At 42.0% G+C, this 19476-nt stretch overlaps 1 protein-coding gene across 1 annotated transcript in view; it reads left to right on the forward strand.

The window, feature by feature from the left end:
* Positions 1 to 19476, forward strand: part of LOC126130117 (uncharacterized) — a 377494-nt gene that overhangs the window by 17506 nt on the left and 340512 nt on the right. The window contains exon 2 of the mRNA XM_049915163.1: positions 1903 to 2126. Within this exon, the coding sequence (XP_049771120.1) occupies positions 1903 to 2126 (224 nt within the window). The remainder of the gene's footprint in view (positions 1 to 1902; positions 2127 to 19476) is intronic.

Here is a 19476-nt window from a genome sequence, read left to right on the forward strand (position 1 = left end):
CCTTTTAGTATCTCCAGGGTTCATCCATGTATACAACCTTCTTTTATGATTCTTGAACCAAGTGTTGGCTATGATTAAGTTATGCTCTGTGCAAAATTCTACAAGGCGGCTTCCTCTTTCATTCCTTCCCCCCAATCCATATTCACCTACTATGTTTCCTTCTCTCCCTTTTCCTACTGACGAATTCCAGTCACCCATGACTATTAAATTTTCGTCTCCCTTCACTACCTGAATAATTTCTTTTATCTCGTCATACATTTCATCTATTTCTTCATCATCTGCAGAGGTAGTTGGCATATAAACTTGTACTACTGTAGTAGGCATGGGCTTTGTGTCTATCTTGGCCACAATAATGCGTTCACTATGCTGTTTGTAGTAGCTAACCCGCACTCCTATTTTTTTTATTCATTATTAAACCTACTCCTGCATTACCCCTATTTGATTTTGTATTTATAACCCTGTAATCACCTGACCAAAAGTCTTGTTCCTCCTGCCACCGAACTTCACTAATTCCCACTATATCTAACTTTAACCTATCCATTTCCCTTTTTAAATTTTCTAACCTACCTGTCCGATTAAGGGATCTGACATTCCACGCTCCGATCCGTAGAACGCCAGTTTTCTTTCTCCTGATAACGACGTCCTCTTGAGTAGTCCCCGCCCGGAGATCCGAATGGGGGACTATTTTACCTCCGGAATATTTTACCCAAGAGGACGCCATCATCATTTAATCATACAGTAGAGCTGCATGTCCTCGGGAAAAATTACGGCTGTAGTTTCCCCTTGCTTTCAGCCGTTCGCAGTACCAGCACAGCAAGGCCGTTTTGGTTAATTTTACAAAGCCAGATCAGTCAATCATCCAGACTGTTGCCCCTGCAACTACTGAAAAGGCTGCTGCCCCTCTTCAGGAACCACATGTTTGTCTGGCCTCTCAACAGATACCCCTCCGTTGTGGTTGCACCTACGGTACGGCCATCTGTATCGCTGAGGCACGCAAGCCTCCCCACCAACGGCAAGGTCCATGGTTCATGGGGGATATATATATATATATATAATATATAATATATATATATATATATATATATATATATATATATATATAATCACCGGTTGTCATAAGATGACTATTAAAAGATTATAATTAGCGTTAGTCTAGTTTGGAATTTCGTAAGCTAGACTGGATACCTGGTGAAACAGTTGCTCAGTAATGCAAGGTTAACTTCCCCAGATAGCTCTCAGCTTTTAACCCGCTTTTATTGTCTTGAATATCAGCACCGCTTTCAGAACAACTTAATGCATCAACATTACAATGTGAAGTTGTGGACAATACAGCGATCCTCTCCTTTGGTGGTCATATGTGGTCGATCGGAACCCTGGCGACGAATATTCCTGTCCTAATGTTCATCTGCAGTCCAAAACTGGGTCAGTGAGACATACGAATGCCCCAAAAGTTTGGATATCGCACGACTCTACCAGTTGCAAAAGGAGACCCACAATGAGGCCCCTGTCCAAAATCTGCCAGGTACTGATAACGCTGTCTCAGAAGAGTACACGGCATCTCCTTGTCCTTCACAGTGATCGCTCAACATTTGGCGCTGTTTGCGCCCTCGTATACCTTGTCCGGAACTTATTCTGAGCATGGAATGTGACCCTACGAGTAGCTCAGAGTAAACACTTCGCGAGTGAGTGACACTATTATGAAAAGGATATATTGCTGCTCACCATATAGTGGAGATGTTAAGTCGCCGACAGGCGCAACAAAAGGACTGCTGAACAAGTAAGCTTTCAGCCAGAAGGCCTTCTTCTGAATTAGACAACACACACACATACACACACACACACACACACACACATTCACGCAAGCGCAATTCACACCCACATGACCGCTGGCTGGCTGCCGAGGCCAAGCTGGTGACGGCGGCGGGCGGCGCGGCGTGGCGGGGAAGCAAGCAGCCGGCCGTGACCGTGGCTGGCCGCTCTGGAGTTCCAGCTGTGCGCCGCGGCGCCGCCACCGCCGGCCCAGCGCCGAGCCCTGCCTCCAGTGCCGCTGCCGCCGCGGGCCGCGCTGGAGCTGGAGAGCCGGAATCCGCACCGCCTGGCTGCGTCACACAGCTCTGCCGACCACCGTGAGTTCCGCCGCGAAATCTGATCTCAGGCTTTACTTACTTTGCACTTTAAACAAATTTTCTTACAGCCAGGAAAGCGTTCAAAACGTCTTTATTGACTTCAGATGTTTAAAAATTATTTTCGTTGTACGTCATGTGCCATTGTGCGTTCATTACTCATGCCATGTTAACCTTTTAGTGCAACGTACACTGCACATTCCACACAGATTTATAAAAAATAAAACTAGAAACAGGTTTTTGCACCATGTATTTCGAGTGAAAAGGTCCCAAGATGTGCTTCACTCGTCATGTAATCGTTAACATTGGCAAAAGTGTGGACTTTTGCTGTACAATGTGGATTCCAACAACTGACAAACGTCAAAGTTGTGCAACATATATAGACATGCGAAGTTCTGCAAGGTCCATCTTAACTGTGCATGTTTTTACATATGACAAGCGTGTATGTAATTTCATTTTTGACATAGCTGAGTGAAATGCACAGTATACTCTCCACTAAAATGTTAACACGATACGACTAATGAACACATATCGGAACATGACGTACAACCAAAATTTTTTGAAAAGCCTGAAGCCGATAGTCTTACCTGTCAAAATCGTTAACATTGGCAAAAGTGTGGACTTTCCCTGTACACTGTGGATTACAACAACTGACAAGCATCATAGTAATGTTACATGTGTAAGGTCCATCTCAACTGTGCATATTTTTACATATGCCAAACCTGTATGTAATTTCATTTTTGACATAGCTTTGTGAAATGCACAATATACTCGACACTAAAATGTTAACATGACGCGACTAATGAACGCATATCGGAACATCACGTACAACCAAAAAAATTTTTAAAGATCTGAAGGCGACAGTCTTACCTGTCACCGGCCAATAAAAAACAGTTTTGAACGCGATTTTGACCATAAAAATTTATTTAAAGTACGTACAGAGCGCTCCTTCTCATTTCTCATTAAGAGAAACTTCAATACTTTTCACTCCTTCTCTTCCACGTTTATATTACAAACAAGTCTTTAACCAATTAACCAGTTGTCGTGTTCCATGGAGCAAGTGTGACATATCTTATTATCATTCTAAACACAATTGATTTACAAATATACTGTATCTTCTCAGAAGATGTATCGCAGCAATAAATATAGTGTCACGATTTCGCCTTGAGCGAAGCACAACTTGCTGATAGAATACGGCAGTAACTAGCTACAGTTTAGCTTTGGTTTTCGGCCGAAAAAGCACCGTCCAACATTTCGAATTGACAACTTCATCGTCAGACGGCTTTATAAAAAAGATGGATATTCGATTACAGTAGGGTTGCCATAGAATAAACAGAAATTCTCGTTTTAATAACTTTGATGATGCGGGCTGCGTAACCAACTCATTTTAGGATGCAATTTACGTAAAGTGTCCGCCTGCAACATTTTATTTTCATCGTCTTGCTCGAACGACTAAATCTGATGCCGTGTGACACGTCTAGCTGACTTACATTGTTGCCCTGAACCACTATAAGTGTATATGACAACATGAAGAACAACATGAGAACTATTCGTTTGAAAAACACTTTGGTAACAAAAGTTCCGGGCGGGCATTCCACATAAGTTGCTTTCTTATGCGATAGTTCGTGAAGCAACAATCATTGACGCAGTTATGAAACTGTCAATTTTATTATCCTAGGGCACCTCAACTTATAACAACGTCCATGTCGTTGATGAAAAAACCTACAAGCCGTCTGACGATTAATATATAAATTCGAAACCGACAACGGTGCTGGCCGTTGTGGCCGTGCGGTTCTAGGCGCTTCAGTCTGCAACCGCGCGACCGCTACGGTCGCAGGTTCGAATCCTGCCTCGGGCATGGATGTGTGTGATGTCCTTAGGTTGGTTAGGTTTAAGTAGTTCTAAGTTCTAGGGGACTGATGACCTCAGAAGTTAAGTCCCGGAGAGCTCAGAGCCATTTGAACCATTTGATAACGGCGCTTTCCCAATAAAGCAAACCAAAACCAAACTGTCTGGTCGCTGTAGTACGCTGTCAACGTTCTGCGAAGCATAACAGCGATCGAATTTTAATAATGTCATTGTCTCACAAAATAACATAAAATACTACTTCTTGTTTTCTTTCTTCTCTTTACCCATACTTGTTTGGGTAAAGCTCGTTTCCCTACAATTCCAGAAAACTTGACGTCATTTTGACGCACGCGCAATATTGACGGCTACCGGCACTATGGGACTTAACATCTGTGGTCATCGGTCCCCTAGAACTACTTAAACCTAACTAACCTAAGGACATCACACACATCCATGCCCGAAGCAAAGTTCGAACCTGCGACCGTTGCAGTCGCGTGGTTCCGGACTGAGCGCCTAGAACCGCTACACCACCGCGGCCGACGAGGGAGACTATGAATATTGCTACTCCTCGATTCACTCGCAGCAATTGAAGCTGTCCTCTTAGCTTCCTGCCTAACCACACACTCGGTAGTCGCTATAATTTTGGAAATAAAGAGAGAAATATTTGTGAGAAGAAAAAGGAAACAAATTTTATTGCAGCTCGTCTTAGTCGCAGCATTTAAAGCTGTACCCTTAGGTTCCAGCCTAACCACACTCTCTGAAATCGTCACGAAATCGGAAATAAAGAGCAAAATATTAGTGAAAAGGCAGAATATGAATTTTATTGCTGCTCGTTTCAGTAGCAGCAACTAAAGCTGTACTTTTAGGTTTCTGCCTAACCACACCCTCGGAAAACACCACGAATTCGTAAATAAACAGCGAAATATTTGTGACAAGGAAGAATATGAATGGTAATGCTGCTCGTTTCACTCACAGCGATTTAAACTGTCCTCTTAGGACCCTGTCCAATGACACACTCGAAAAGCAGCATATATTCGAAAATATAGAGCCAAATATTTGTGAGAAGAAACAACATGAATTTTACTGTTGCTCGTTTCAATCAAAAAATGTGTGTGAAATCTTATGGGACTTAACTGCTAAGGTCATCAGTCCCTAAGCTTATACACTACTTAACCTAAATTATCCTAAGGACAAACACACACACCGATGCCTGAGGGGGGACTCGAACCTCCGCCGGGATCAGCCGCACAGTCTATGACTGCAGCGCCTTAGATCGCTCGGTCGTTTCAATCGCAGCAATTTAAACTGTCCTCTTAGGATCCTGCCTAACCACATATTCGGAAATCACTAAATATTTATTTCATCCTTCTTTTTACCGAATGTAAATAACATGGAATATTGCAGAACATACTTGTATTACATTCATGAGGAAGTGCGCGTTAACAACGCCAACATGAAGGGGAAAAAAAAGAACTGCATGTAACGGGATGCGAGCCAACAAGTTTCGACGCCAGACACCACGACGCTATTCACTACGCTAGCTCTTAAACTCATCTTGGCTATCATATTCAATCTCGTGGGCTTGTACCGTTGAAGCGTTATTAAGTGTCGTTTAATGATAATGGTGATGTCTTTGTGACAAATTTTCAGTGCTCCGTTACATTGAAACTGCATACTGCAAATTTCAAAGCGAGTGTGTTTCATTGTAAATTATTGACGATAATAACTCACTTCTAAGACAGCACTTTTATATGAAGGCATTAACCGTCGATAAATCATTACCTGACATGTTATTATACCAATAATTATAATAAATCATTCCGAGAGTGAAGTGCTTTTGTAAATCTTCGGTACGCGAGCATGTAATGTTGTGACAGGCCCGAATGCTAACGAAAGTCGATAGGGAAACATGTGGTCATCGACATTGCGAGGACATTCGATATTCTGTGTGACGTCAAAATGACGTCACGTTTGCGGGAATTGTGAAACGAGCGTTACCGTACTTGTTTCAGTAGTGTTACATCATCTGTGGATGTCCCTTCAATCTACTGCAAAACAATATGTTAATATTAAATGAGAGTACATAAAAGTTACAAACATGGTCATCACATTTACAGAGAGTTCCAACAAAAACATGCACGCTTATCTCAACACATTTTGTTTTTCATGTTTCGGTCTGTCTAACTCTTTCTACGGAACGAAATCTAAACCCTGCACTTGCGCTAAACTACAGGTCAAAGTGTCGCTCCGTTAAAAGTTTTACGCTGTAAATAAACCGTTATTAGTTGCAGAAAACGAACTGTAGCCATAAATGCCATCAAGATGACCGTTAATATGAATGGACTGGATATATGTATGTACCTTTAACTCAATCTTCGTACATATATATACAAAAAACTAAGTTATGATCTATTCCCGTCCTAATATATGCTATACGTATACATGAAAGAAATTAGCGTATCATGAACACCACGTATCTTTTTTGCCCTATTGGAGGCATGTATCCAGGAAGATGATGTTTCTCGTAAGTAATATATTCCACATTCATTTATCGTGGTGGGTTGGTGTACAATTGCTTCGCTTCATATTTACTTGCGACATCTACAGGACGTCGCAAACTTTCAGGGTGAAGATTATGCGTTTGCTAAAGATATTTGGTTTGTGGGGCACTCAACTGCGTGGTTATCAGCGCCCCTACAAACTGCCAGTCTTTTCATGTCCAGTTTCGCCCCTTTCCCGAATGATGATGAAATGATGAAGACGACACAAACACCCAGCCCCGGTCGGTGAAAATCCCCGACACGGCTGGGAATTGAACCCGGGACCTCGTGATACAGAGTAGCAACGTTAGCCACTAGACCACGACCTGCGGACATAGTGCATATGGTACAGGATCGTAAGCCAAGAACTTGATGTAATTCGATACAAGGCCTGGAGTGAGCAATGTACATTAGACCCATGTTTGTGAACTGCTGATGTTCCGTAACAATCAACGCCTGTTGTATCGACACACAATACCTCAAACACAATATAATGCGTGCAAGGGGAAGACCACCGAATTTACGATATTTCCGAACCGGAGCAAAAATATGATAGTGGCGCCTCCGCCTCCCTCCCCCTTCAAGCTTCAAAAATTAGAAAAAGAAAATCGGTTTTTCCAAAATATGTTCATTTTGTAGCGCAAACTTTCTGAAGAGTTTGATATATAAAACATATATGTTCGAGGAAATGTAAGACATGTTATTTGGTCTTAAGTGTGCCAGGGTGCAGTGCGACGCCTCTTCACACAGCATTCTTCTATCGCACGTCACTGTATTTCGCCCTGTGGAATTCCGACACGTATATTTTGTAATAACAGCCATCCAACCTATATTCAGGACAGTGGAAATTAGAATCTCCTGTGGTGTCCCTACTGCTCCCAGTCGGTCGGTTTGCCATCCTACCCCACTTAAATGAAAAACTCACAATTAATACTGGATGGGATTATTTGTGACTGGGAGAATAAAAACTCTTCAGAAAATTTGCACTCTTTATTGCCTGTTAGCGAATAACTTGAGCGACATAAAATTAAACATAGATTAGATTAGATCTGATTAGGTTAGATTCAGTTTTAGTTCCACAGAACAGAAATTGAGGTGATTCTCGTGGGTAAAAAACATAAAACATTTGAATATAGTACTTATTACCCTGGTCATTTGTTAGGAGGTTGTCAAAATAGGTGACTGCATTACAGTAAACTGGAACTGCTAATGTATTCAGAATTAATACGCTGTCAGAATTAAAGATTGTTATGCACTTTTAATAATTTTATCATAAACAGTATACCTAATCTTGATTGTTGTGACCAAGTGCTGTCAAAACTGAAATCTAACAGACATTTTTATTTAAGCTGGTCTAACAGTTCCTCTTAAGATATTCATCTATAGAGTAGGAGTTGCCTTTCAAAAAGTCTTTCAAACTCTTTTTAAACCGTGCTTTATTTGAAACCAAGTTTTTAATGGTTGCTGGTAATTTATTGAAAATGTGTGTTCTTGGTCACTTTTGGACCAAGGTAAGTGATTTTAGGTCTTTATGTAGAATGTTCTTATTGCTAGTATTGATACTATGAATTGAGCTATTGGTTGGAAACAGAGATATATTACTTGCAACAAATTTCATTAAGGATTAAATTCACCGAGAAGCAGTGGTTAGAATACACAGTTCCTTGAACAGGTTTCTACATACTGTTCTTGAATTTACACCACAAGTGATTCTTATAACACGCTTTTTCACGCTAAAAACTTTTTATCGATTTGATGAGTTACCCCAGAATATGATCTCGTGTGACATAATAGAATGAAAGTAAGCAAAGTATGCAAGTTTTTTTAATTTTTATCTCTTACATCTGACATCATTCTCACTGCAAATACAGACTTGTTTAGGCGCTTCAGCGATTCTTTGGTATGCCCTTTCCAACGGAATTTATTATCGAGTTATAGGCTGTCAACCTCTTCGATCTGCATGTCTTCATATGTTATACACATACTGGAATGAAATCTCTTACAGGTGCTGAACTGCATACAGTGGGTATTTTAAAAATTTAATGGCAGTGACAGTGAATTAGCTTTAAACCGTTTATTAATGCCAGTGAAAATTTGATTAGCAGTTATTTCTAAGATTGCACTTGACTTCCTACTTACTGCAATGTTTGTGTCATCTGCAAACAAATCACACTTAGCGTCTGGCAGTTTAACAGACGAGAGGTCATTAACGTACACAAGGAAAAGCAATGGACCCAAGAGTAGGAAACACAAAACCAGTAAAGGCAAGAAACAAGCAGGACAGTACACATTTCTTCAGTCCTCAAGTCCCAGCATTTTTTACTCTGCAATCTTGTTACAGCTTTATACGGCATGCTTTAGTTTCTGCGAAAGAAGCCATTACCTGGTTAAAGGTCGTCTCATAGGCAATTTTATTTTCAGTGCCTATGATCGCGAGTCCAGGTAGACTTTACTGACTTCTTTTTGAACGCAGATTGCTCTTAATTATTTTCAGTTTGCTGAAGCTTCTCTCACAGCTTGCACATGTCGTCGGTAATGAGTAGTATATCCTTCAAGCTGCACTAATATTAGGAAAAGCTTCTTGCAAGTCACGCTTGCACAGATATAAGAGTTGGACAGCACTTGATTCTTCATTAATTTCGGTTACTAACTTTTTGAATTCGCCGAGTTCTCGGCAAAACTCAAGTGCATTCAAGTCTTTCGAATATTTTCGTAGTAGATCTGCTCCATTTTTCTGCAGATCCTCAGTCGACATGTTTAAAAATGCTTGGCCACTGGTGAAGACGAAGTTTTCATGTAGACTCTTTGCGCTCTCTAGCCTTGTTTCAGTTTGTGTTAAAAATGTCAAATACTATTTCTATATCTTTGGAAAACAGCTTAGTCGGGTCTAGTGTTCTTGATTCGTCCACACAGATTTAGACTTCGTCGTGCGCCTTCTCTTTCTGGAAGTTCGCTTGCTTTTGAGGACATGCTCGAATTACATCTTTACTGAAACAGGTATAGCTTCTTCGGTCCACTGTTCTATTGGTTTCTCTCCCATTTCTTGCAAGGCCATGCATTAGTACCACACAGCGCAAAATGATAATGTCTTCTTTCTGTATTTTGACGTTCACTTTATTAATCTCTCCAAGAATATCAGCCCAAATTGTTAAGGTGAGGATAAATTTAAAATTCATCACCTCATGTAGTAGATGACCAGTTTCATACTTAGATACTGCGGCAAGAGAGGTTCTTCAATTGCTTCCAGAGCTTTGATAACTTCCGGTAAATTATTTATTAGAGCTGTAACAGCTAGATGTTTAGCCGACCATCTTGCTTGACTGCTTCCTTGTAAACTGGTTTCTGTACACCTCTGGGTTATTTTCCACCGCATGGTGGATCCAACAAAAAAGCAGTAAAGTTTCTGAACAGTCCCAAATAGGCTAACTGCTTCTTGATATGAGGATGCAGAATGAACGCCCACAAGATTTTTAGAGTGTGTTAGATATGGTACAAACTCGTTCATTTCCATAATTTTGGATTGGACTTCATTATATATGCCGGCCATATTAGATCCGCTATCGTAAGATTGTCCAAGACATTTTTGCACATTCAAACCATCAGCTTCTAGTGTTTCTAGTATTCACTGTGTGATATATTCTCCAGTCTTTCCGTCAACGTCTAGAAAGTCAATAAAGCTTTCCTTTTAACGTACAGTTTCTGTTAGTTTTATATAACATATCACTTGACTCATTAGTTCTGTGTGAGATACATCTGGAGTGCAGTGAAATATGATGGTGAAATAACTGGTCTCCTTGATGTCGTTCATAATTGTATTTCGAACTTTGTTTGCCATTATATGGAAGATTTCTTTTTGTATTGTCAGCGACAAATAGGATAATTCTTACGTGTTCTAACTGTTACTTGAGAGTAGGACTGCATTTAGGGAGCAGAATTATCAAATTAAGAAAATGTCCTTGACTAGGTTGAGGAAAATTTTCAGTGAGATCACTCGGTGTTACATTTGAACTTCTAACCAAGACAATTTGTGGCAAGCTATTTGACGGCGTCCATTATTACATGCGGGATACGTCTCCATTTTTCTTTCTCAGAGGGAATTAATCTCTCAGTCTCGTGACTGATGCCCTGACAAGATTTCATTTTCTGCAGACGGGTTTTCCATTTGATAAAACATTCGTAATGTGTTCTTCATGCTTTAAGCTTAGATAATCTTTCTAAAGCTTTTTTCCAATTAATGAAAGCTCCCTACACAAGGCTGATGTAGAAGAGCTGCCATATAGCTTGCAGGCAGTACATTAAATTGAGTTTTTTTCTTTCGAATAAACAAGCCGGGATCTTTTAATATTTTACCGATTTGCTGTTGTTTCGAACCACATGTGGTATGTCAAATACCTACCGTTGCGTTCAGTGAACCTAAACTCTATGTTATCTGGATGTTTATTATTTAGTAAAACAGCTTGTTTGCTCAAGAATGACCTTTGTTGACCTGTAATTTTTTCGTGGTCTGACCGTGCACCTGGGTCCATTAGATCTATAATTTCTTCTTTGCTACCCGTCTGCAATAAGTCAGCAGATGCTAGCTCACCGTCGTCTTCCTTGTGAGATAATACCGATGGTCAAGACTGTTTACCATCACCTGAGACTTGAACCTTCGACTGTTCAGTCTAATTAGCTGGAATGTTAAAATTTCAAGAATGGTTCGAAATATTATCACAAGTATCAGTGGAGCGTAATGATGCGCCTGCTTCGTGAAGCCATCTTCTCATCTTAGAGAAGCCGATTTATTTATTTCTTCAATTTTATCCTTAGTTCTTTTTCTGTTTTGAGCCCCAAAAAGCTTCTTTCTTGGTGCACTCATCATTTGCTCTTTATTGCCTAAAAATATAAATAAACATATTTTAACATTGACGTATAGTTCTTTCATACAAAATTATGATCATGTTTGTGAGTTTGTATGTATAATATATGTCTTTTACATTGACATCAAGCACGCCTATTTAGGGCCAGTTATGCAATCTTGTGATAAATCCAGGCATAGCAATCAATGGAATAGCCTAACCACGGTATAACTTATGGCGCACATTGTACGACGTCATTTTATTATCCCTGGAATAGCGTGTCCGTCCAGTTATGTTGACAACAACAGTAGAGCACGTTGCGTAATTTCGGGTACGTCACTCGTCACATCCCACTGCGTCGACGGGTTCGCCAGCTAGGCCACAGATACCTGCTGGTTTTACAACACTTATCTACGCATGTCCAAGGGAAGGACACGGAAATCCTCTTTAAAACTTGAACTGCCGAAATGTGTTCGCTTTCGACACCCTGAAGCATGTGGAGAGAAGAAAAAAGAAAGAAAAAAAAGCTCCTTGTGGCTACGAACTGGGCTCTACGCACGAAACCTACAGTGGTCGTATAGCAGATCCACTTGCGGTGCTGTCACATGAGTTGTGTGACATTCGTGTGATTATTTCTTTCCGTTCATATCGTTTCAATCTGAGAAGCAAGAAATGGGAGAGGGCGTCCACGGAAGCGTGCTGTGCGAGAGAAGTCTATCCGCGGTCAGTGCACTGGACTGAGAGGGCAGGCTTGTGAATATTGCAACAATGTCAAGGAATTCTTGGAACGAGAGAAAGACGATGGTGTGGACTCTTGCTACCTCCCACTAATGTCACTGACAGAACAGCAGAAGCATTAAAAATTCACAAAAACACTGTTGTGAGAATAGGGAAAGAAAAGTACGGAGCAGAAGAAATTAAAGCTGGACCGTCCCACGTTAACACCCCAGGAAAAAAGAGGCGACCCGAAAGCCTGTGACGAATATCGACGATTTTCAGGGCGATACAATTCGTCTTCATATTTACAGTTACTAATGATGAGCTCTGGCGAATAACAAACCAGATACCTGTAGAAGACCAGACATGAGAGAGAAAGTGGGGTTGGCTGGGGCACACCTTGAGAAAATTAGATGGAACCTTAGAGAAAAATGCATTGGAATGGAATCCCCAGAGAACAAGGAAGAGAGGAAGACCTAGGGGCACATGGAAGAGGACAGAGGAAGAGGAAGCAAAAATACACTCCTGGAAATTGAAATAAGAACACCGTGAATTCATTGTCCCAGGAAGGGGAAACTTTATTGACACATTCCTGGGGTCAGATACATCACATGATCACACTGACAGAACCACAGGCACATAGACACAGGCAACAGAGCATGCACAATGTCGGCACTAGTACAGTGTATATCCACCTTTCGCAGCAATGCAGGCTGCTATTCTCCCATGGAGACGATCGTAGAGATGCTGGATGTAGTCCTGTGGAACGGCTTGCCATGCCATTTCCACCTGGCGCCTCAGTTGGACCAGCGTTCGTGCTGGACGTGCAGACCGCGTGAGACGACGCTTCATCCAGTCCCAAACATGCTCAATGGGGGACAGATCCGGAGATCTTGCTGGCCAGGGTAGTTGACTTACACCTTCTAGAGCACGTTGGGTGGCACGGGATACATGCGGACGTGCATTGTCCTGTTGGAACAGCAAGTTTCCTTGCCGGTCTAGGAATGGTAGAACGATGGGTTCGATGACGGTTTGGATGTACCGTGCACTATTCAGTGTCCCCTCGACGATCACCAGTGGTGTACGGCCAGTGTAGGAGATCGCTCCCCACACCATGATGCCGGGTGTTGGCCCTGTGTGCCTCGGTCGTATGCAGTCCTGATTGTGGCGCTCACCTGCACGGCGCCAAACACGCATACGACCATCATTGGCACCAAGGCAGAAGCGACTCTCATCGCTGAAGACGACACGTCTCCATTCGTCCCTCCATTCACGCCTGTCGCGACACCACTGGAGACGGGCTGCACGATGTTGGGGCGTGAGCGGAAGACGGCCTAACGGTGTGCGGGACCGTAGCCTAGCTTCATGGAGACGGTTGCGAATGGTCCTCGCCGATACCCCAGGAGCAACAGTGTCCCTAATTTGCTGGGAAGTGGCGGTGCGGTTCCCCTACGGCACTGCGTAGGATCCTACGGTCTTGGCGTGCATCCGTGCGTCGCTGCGGTCCGGTCCCAGGTCGACGGGCACGTGCACCTTCCGCCGACCACTGGCGACAACATCGATGTACTGTGGAGACCTCACGCCCCACGTGTTGAGCAATTCGGCGGTACGTCCACCCGGCCTCCCACATGCCCACTATACGCCCTCGCTCAAAGTCCGTCAACTGCACATACGGTTCACGTCCACGCTGTCGCGGCATGCTACCAGTGTTAAAGACTGCGATGGAGCTCCGTATGCCACGGCAAACTGGCTGACACTGACGGCGGCGGTTCACAAATGCTGCGCAGCTAGCGCCATTCGACGGCCAACACCGCGGTTCCTGGTGTGTCCGCTGTGCCGTGCGTGTGATCATTGCTTGTACAGCCCCCTCGCAGTGTCCGGAGCAAGTATGGTGGGTCTGACACACCGGTGTCAATGTGTTCTTTTTTCCATTTCCAGGAGTGTAGTTGGCAAGACCTGGGCAGAATTGAGGCAAATGGCCAAAGACAGAGACGGATGACTAGTTCTCCTGGATGCCCTATGCCCCCATAGGGACCAAAGGAAAAGGGAGGATTCGAGAAAGGAGCATCTGGCCCTAGATAAACTGAAGGCTTCCTTAGAAGAAGCGGAGCTGAAGATTAAGTGAGAATGATTCAGAGTTAAGTCGTGTGCATCCGTTACTTGTTTCTTTTTTTATGCTTGCACCGCTATCAATAACCTGAGCACATGGCAGGCCGTGTACCAGCCAACAAGTCTGTACCCCATCACTGCCATCTGTCAATCACAATGTCATTTTAATCTAGTAACATGAGCGATAAACGTTCCAGGATGAAAAGCTGTCCTTCTGAAGGTACTTCGAGGCTGATGGATATTGCAAACAAGCTCCAGAGCATAGTGGAAAATATGAAAACTGATACAGCCTCATGAAATGAAAATATTACTTTTAACTAAGCTAATATGATGTATGTACGTAAACGGCAACAGTCTGTCATAAATTAGTAAAAAATCAGGTCTCTGTTGATTTATGAGTGAGAGATTGTTCTAAATTTCTGAACAAAGGCTGGGCAAATATATGCAATGGTTTTAGCTTACAAACGAGTACAGTAGACTGACAGAGCTGCTACAGATAGGCCTATAATCCTTTAAAGAAAGCAACACATAAGTACTATGCCCAGAATAACTATACAGATTGACAGGGGCTCATACGTGAAATGTAAGCTCTAAGGTGTGTATACAAAAGTACACAATTTGATAAAGTTAACGTAAGGGCGCCACAGTGCGATCGATTCAGATGCAGCATTTCTAAGTAAGATAATTTTCCATCAAACGTACCTGTATGATAAATGACGAATTGTAAGTAGGCACATAACGTATTAGAAGCTTTGAAGTGCAATCTGCTACATGAAGAAAGTCATCCTCTTCAGAGTTTAATGAGACTATGAGAATACAGATATCGTAGGGACTGAATTGACTGACAATTCTAAGACTTTTAGTCATTGGGTAGCTTGCTGTTGTATTGGTGTCTTATGGTTAGAATTATTCATTCATTGCGGAAGTAATTGGTGTTCTACAGAGACTACATTTGCTCAATTATTGGTCACTATTGATTTGTGCATCCACTTTTACAGTTCCTATACAAAACCATTTTCTGTTATGTGATGGTTATTAATAATTATATTAGTTGCATATATAGACAGTTGCCAATAGTGTCAATGAACAATCATAATTATTTTTATATTGCTGGGGTAGAAGTGCACCAATGCACATACCCAAACTGGATGCTGTTGTTATAGTTTGAAGAACCGTAACAATTACATATATAATTTTGGCTTGTCAATCATCTCTAGCTGCTGCATGTAGTGTGGGAGGGAGGGGGAAGTAATTGGAGATACAACACTGTCACTGTATTCTTCCTTTTCTTGTACAATCCTCTCCTTAAATCAGTAAGTTTTCTTTTTAGAATAAAAGTACCTATTCTCAGATGTGAGAGAACTAGCAGAGTTGCAGATTTGGCTGCTTCAAAAATAACATGACGAGAACTACAGAATGGAGGAAGAACTGTATCAGTTAAAAAAATGACATTGTGTTCAAAATAAGATTTATAAAGAGAAATTAAAACAGAAGATTTCAGCAAAAATAAATTAATCCATACACATTTATTTATTTTATTTTCTCTTAATTACAACAGAGAAATGAGGTAATTAAAAAAACTGTCTCTCGTGCATGTTGCACATTGCTAGCTGTCTAGCTATCAGTATCAATGAAGTCTCGAATGAAAAGAAAGAAATCACCAGAGGCAAAGTATTTTAGCCTCAATAGTAGCTGATTAATTGGTGGAACAGTGTTACACCCTACAGAAAGGAATTACATGTGACAATTCTGGACGTCAGAGGCAAACTACAGTTAAGTTCAAAAATGGTTCAAATGGCTCTGAGCACTATGGGACTTAACTGCTGTGGTCACCAGTCCCCTAGAATTTAGAACTACTTAAACCTAGCTAACGTAAGGACATCACACACATCCACGAACCTGCGACCGTAGCAGTCACGCGGTTCCAGACTGTAGCGCCTAGAACCGCACGGCCACTCCGGCCGGCTACAGTTAAGTGACACTTCATTAACAGGGAAGTACTAAGAAGCTGCTGAGGCTCGGACTTCGCTATCTGTGAAGTAAGTCAAATACACAGTTATGAACAGCCGGGTCTTTTATTTCCTTTCCCAGTAGTCTCTATGTGCACTTTGTCTTTGTTATGATCACTTTCCATTGACTACCGCTGGGTTCTACTTCCACATACGAAATAATCACGTTGCTGAATTTCTTTTCTGTGAACCACACACATACGATAATTTACCACTAAGAAGGAACGACTTAAGGAGCCACATGCGATACAAACCTCAAAATGGTCATTTCTGCACTTACGAAAGTTTTGCCTCTGACGTCCAGAATTTGTGTGAAAGTTCAAGAGAAATTTAAAAATATTGCTTGCCAGTCACTCCATCTACAGTACTGGCCATTAAAATTGCTACACCAAGAAGAAATGCAGATGATAAACGGGTATTCATTGGACAAATATATTATGCTAGAACTGACATGTGATTACATTTTCATGCAATTTGGGTGCATAGATCCTGAGAAATCAGTACCCAGAACCACCTCTGGCTGTAATAACGGCCTTGATACGCCTGGGAATTGAGTCAAACAGAGCTTGGATGGCGTGTACAGGTACAGCCGCCCATGCAGCTTCAACACGATACCACAGTTCATCAAGAGTAGTGACTGGCGTATTGTGACGAGCCAGTTGCTCGGCCACCATTGACCAGACGTTTTCAACTAGTGAGAGATCTGGAGAATATGGTGGCCAGGGCAGCAGTCGAACATTTTCTGTGTCCAGAAAGGCCCGTACAGGACCTGCAACATGCGGTCGTGCATTATCCTGCTGAAATGTAGGGTTTCGCAGGGATCGAATGAAGGGTAGAGCCACGGGTCGTAACACATCTGAAATGTAACGTCCACTGTTCAAAGTGCCGTCAATGTGAACAAGAGGTGACCGAGACGTGTAACCAGTGGCGCCCCATACCATTACGCAGGGTGATACGCCAGTATGGCGATGACAAATAACGCTTCCAATGTGCGTTCACCGCGATGTCGCCAAACACGGATGCGACCATCATGATGCTGTAAACAGAATCTGGATTCATCCGAAAAAATGACGTTTTGCCATTCGTGCACCCAGGTTCAACGTTGAGTACGCCATCGCAGGCCTCCTATCTGTGATGAAGCGGCAAGGATAACCGCAGCCACGGTCTCCGAGCTGACAGCCCATGCTGCTGCAAACGTCGTCGAACTGTTCGTGCAGATGGTTGTTGTCTTGCAAACGTCCCTATGTGTTGACTCAGGGATCGAGACGTGGCTGCACGATCCGTTACAGCCGTGCAGATAAGATGCCTGTCATCTCGACTGCTAGTGATACAAGGCCGGTGGGATCCAGGACGGCGTTCCGTATTACCCTCCTGAACCCACAGATTCCGTATTCTGCTAACAGTCATTGGATCTCGACCAACGCGAGCAGCAATGTCGCGATACGACAAACCGCAATCGCGATAGGCTACAATCCGACCTTTATCAAAGCTGGAAACGTGATGGTACGCATTTCTCCTCCTTAAACGAGGCATCACAAGAACGTTTCACCAGGCAATGCCAGTCAATTGCTGTTTGTGTATGAGAAATCAGTTGGAAACTTTCCTCATATCAGCACGTTGTTGGTGTCGCCACCGGCTCTGAAAAGCTAATCAATTGCATATCACAGCATCTTCTTCCTGTCGGATAAATTTCGCGTCTGTAGCACGTCATCTTCGTGGTGTAGCAGTTTTAATGGCCAGTAGTGTATATGTTATATTCAGTAAATAAAGATCCGTGTTAGCTGAAGGCAATTTTTTTAAATTTTATGATAAATGTGCATGTTCTTATGTGGGTGATACTAATAATTAAGAAACACATCATTTATAATCTATATCTGAGGAAGGTTCAACTTCCTTTTTTCCATTTTTGTAAGTAAAAGGAAAGAGAAACTTGGCTTAAGTAAGCACAAATAGTTCACATTTTTATGGGAACAATGGTAACTGGGAGACGATTCTGTTGCTCTGAAGCGTTAGTCGTCCTGTGGAATAACCTGAGGAGTAGCAGGGGCATTTTCTGGCACATAAAAGACGCTAACTCACAAGTCAACAATTGTGGCACTAAGATTTTCACTAAAAGACAAAAAGTTGTTTTGACTCTGCTGTATTGTTGACAAATGGATTATTCCCAATGGAAGATAGAGTGGAATAATACTTTTTGCAGTTGATATAATGTCCCTGCGTGAAGTCTGGACACTAGCATTCTGTCAAACGTTTTGCTACATGAAAAATCAAAATTTCGTTGTCTAATACTGAAAACGCTGTCAATACGAATTGTACCAAAGAGTGGTGTGTTTTCTCGATTTTATTACGTCTATTTTGACACTGTCTGGTAGTTAAAACAAAGTAGGTCTTTCTAATATTGCATCTATTGTAACACACGCCAAATAAGTGAGACTGTTTTGGCAAAAATGATCATTTTTATGCGTCAAACACGACAGAATATATGTAATTCGCGACGTACCAATTTCAAATGCGAGCAAGGCTACCACAAGCAAAAAGTTTTGTATTAAGGTATAGTTTCAAACTTCGTTCATACGCTCCAGTTCCTCAAGCACAGGATCGAAAAGTAGTAGTATGAAATTTTTATATAATTTTGTAATCGTCGTATCCTTGCATATAATTTGTAAGATGTCCCGTTTCTTATGCTTCCTCTTTCTAACAAACAACCTTATCATTATTTCTGTAACTATTCCCGCTACTGTCAAACTTTATTCTCCGGTTAACTTCCATAATCACGGAATCGGCTATCCCGCGTTTATTCTCCGGTTCGACATTATTACGTGTTCGCACAACGCGTTTTTCGCGCTATTCCGAGAATAGAACTTAAGCGGCTGCTAACCCGGGACTGTACAACTGGCTCTTAGTAGTTATCGTTTTGGCAAAAAATTTCTGTCAAAATTTCATTTTCTTGCATACACCGAGGAGATAATGTATAATCTTTCTTATCTGTGTTTCCCGTTGGTCGCTTCTTTCCACTCGGGTAGTCTGAATCTATGGGTTTCTCTAGTTATTAAAACAATACTCACCATTCGCACACTCAATCAACCACATAAACAGGGATTGGCGTTCACTCGTTCGGGTTTATTAGGCTCAGCTCGTATAGCCCCGTACCCCTTGGTCTGCGGGAAAGTTCTTTTATTTCTAGATGCTACAGGGATTCCTCTAGCAGAGACATCACGTACACTATGCATGCAGTCAAAAATCAACTTAGAATGTGTTCAAAAACCAACTGGGATGCGTTTCAGTATCATGT

Source organism: Schistocerca cancellata, chromosome 1, assembly GCF_023864275.1.
Source record: "Schistocerca cancellata isolate TAMUIC-IGC-003103 chromosome 1, iqSchCanc2.1, whole genome shotgun sequence".
Taxonomy (NCBI): domain Eukaryota; kingdom Metazoa; phylum Arthropoda; class Insecta; order Orthoptera; family Acrididae; genus Schistocerca; species Schistocerca cancellata.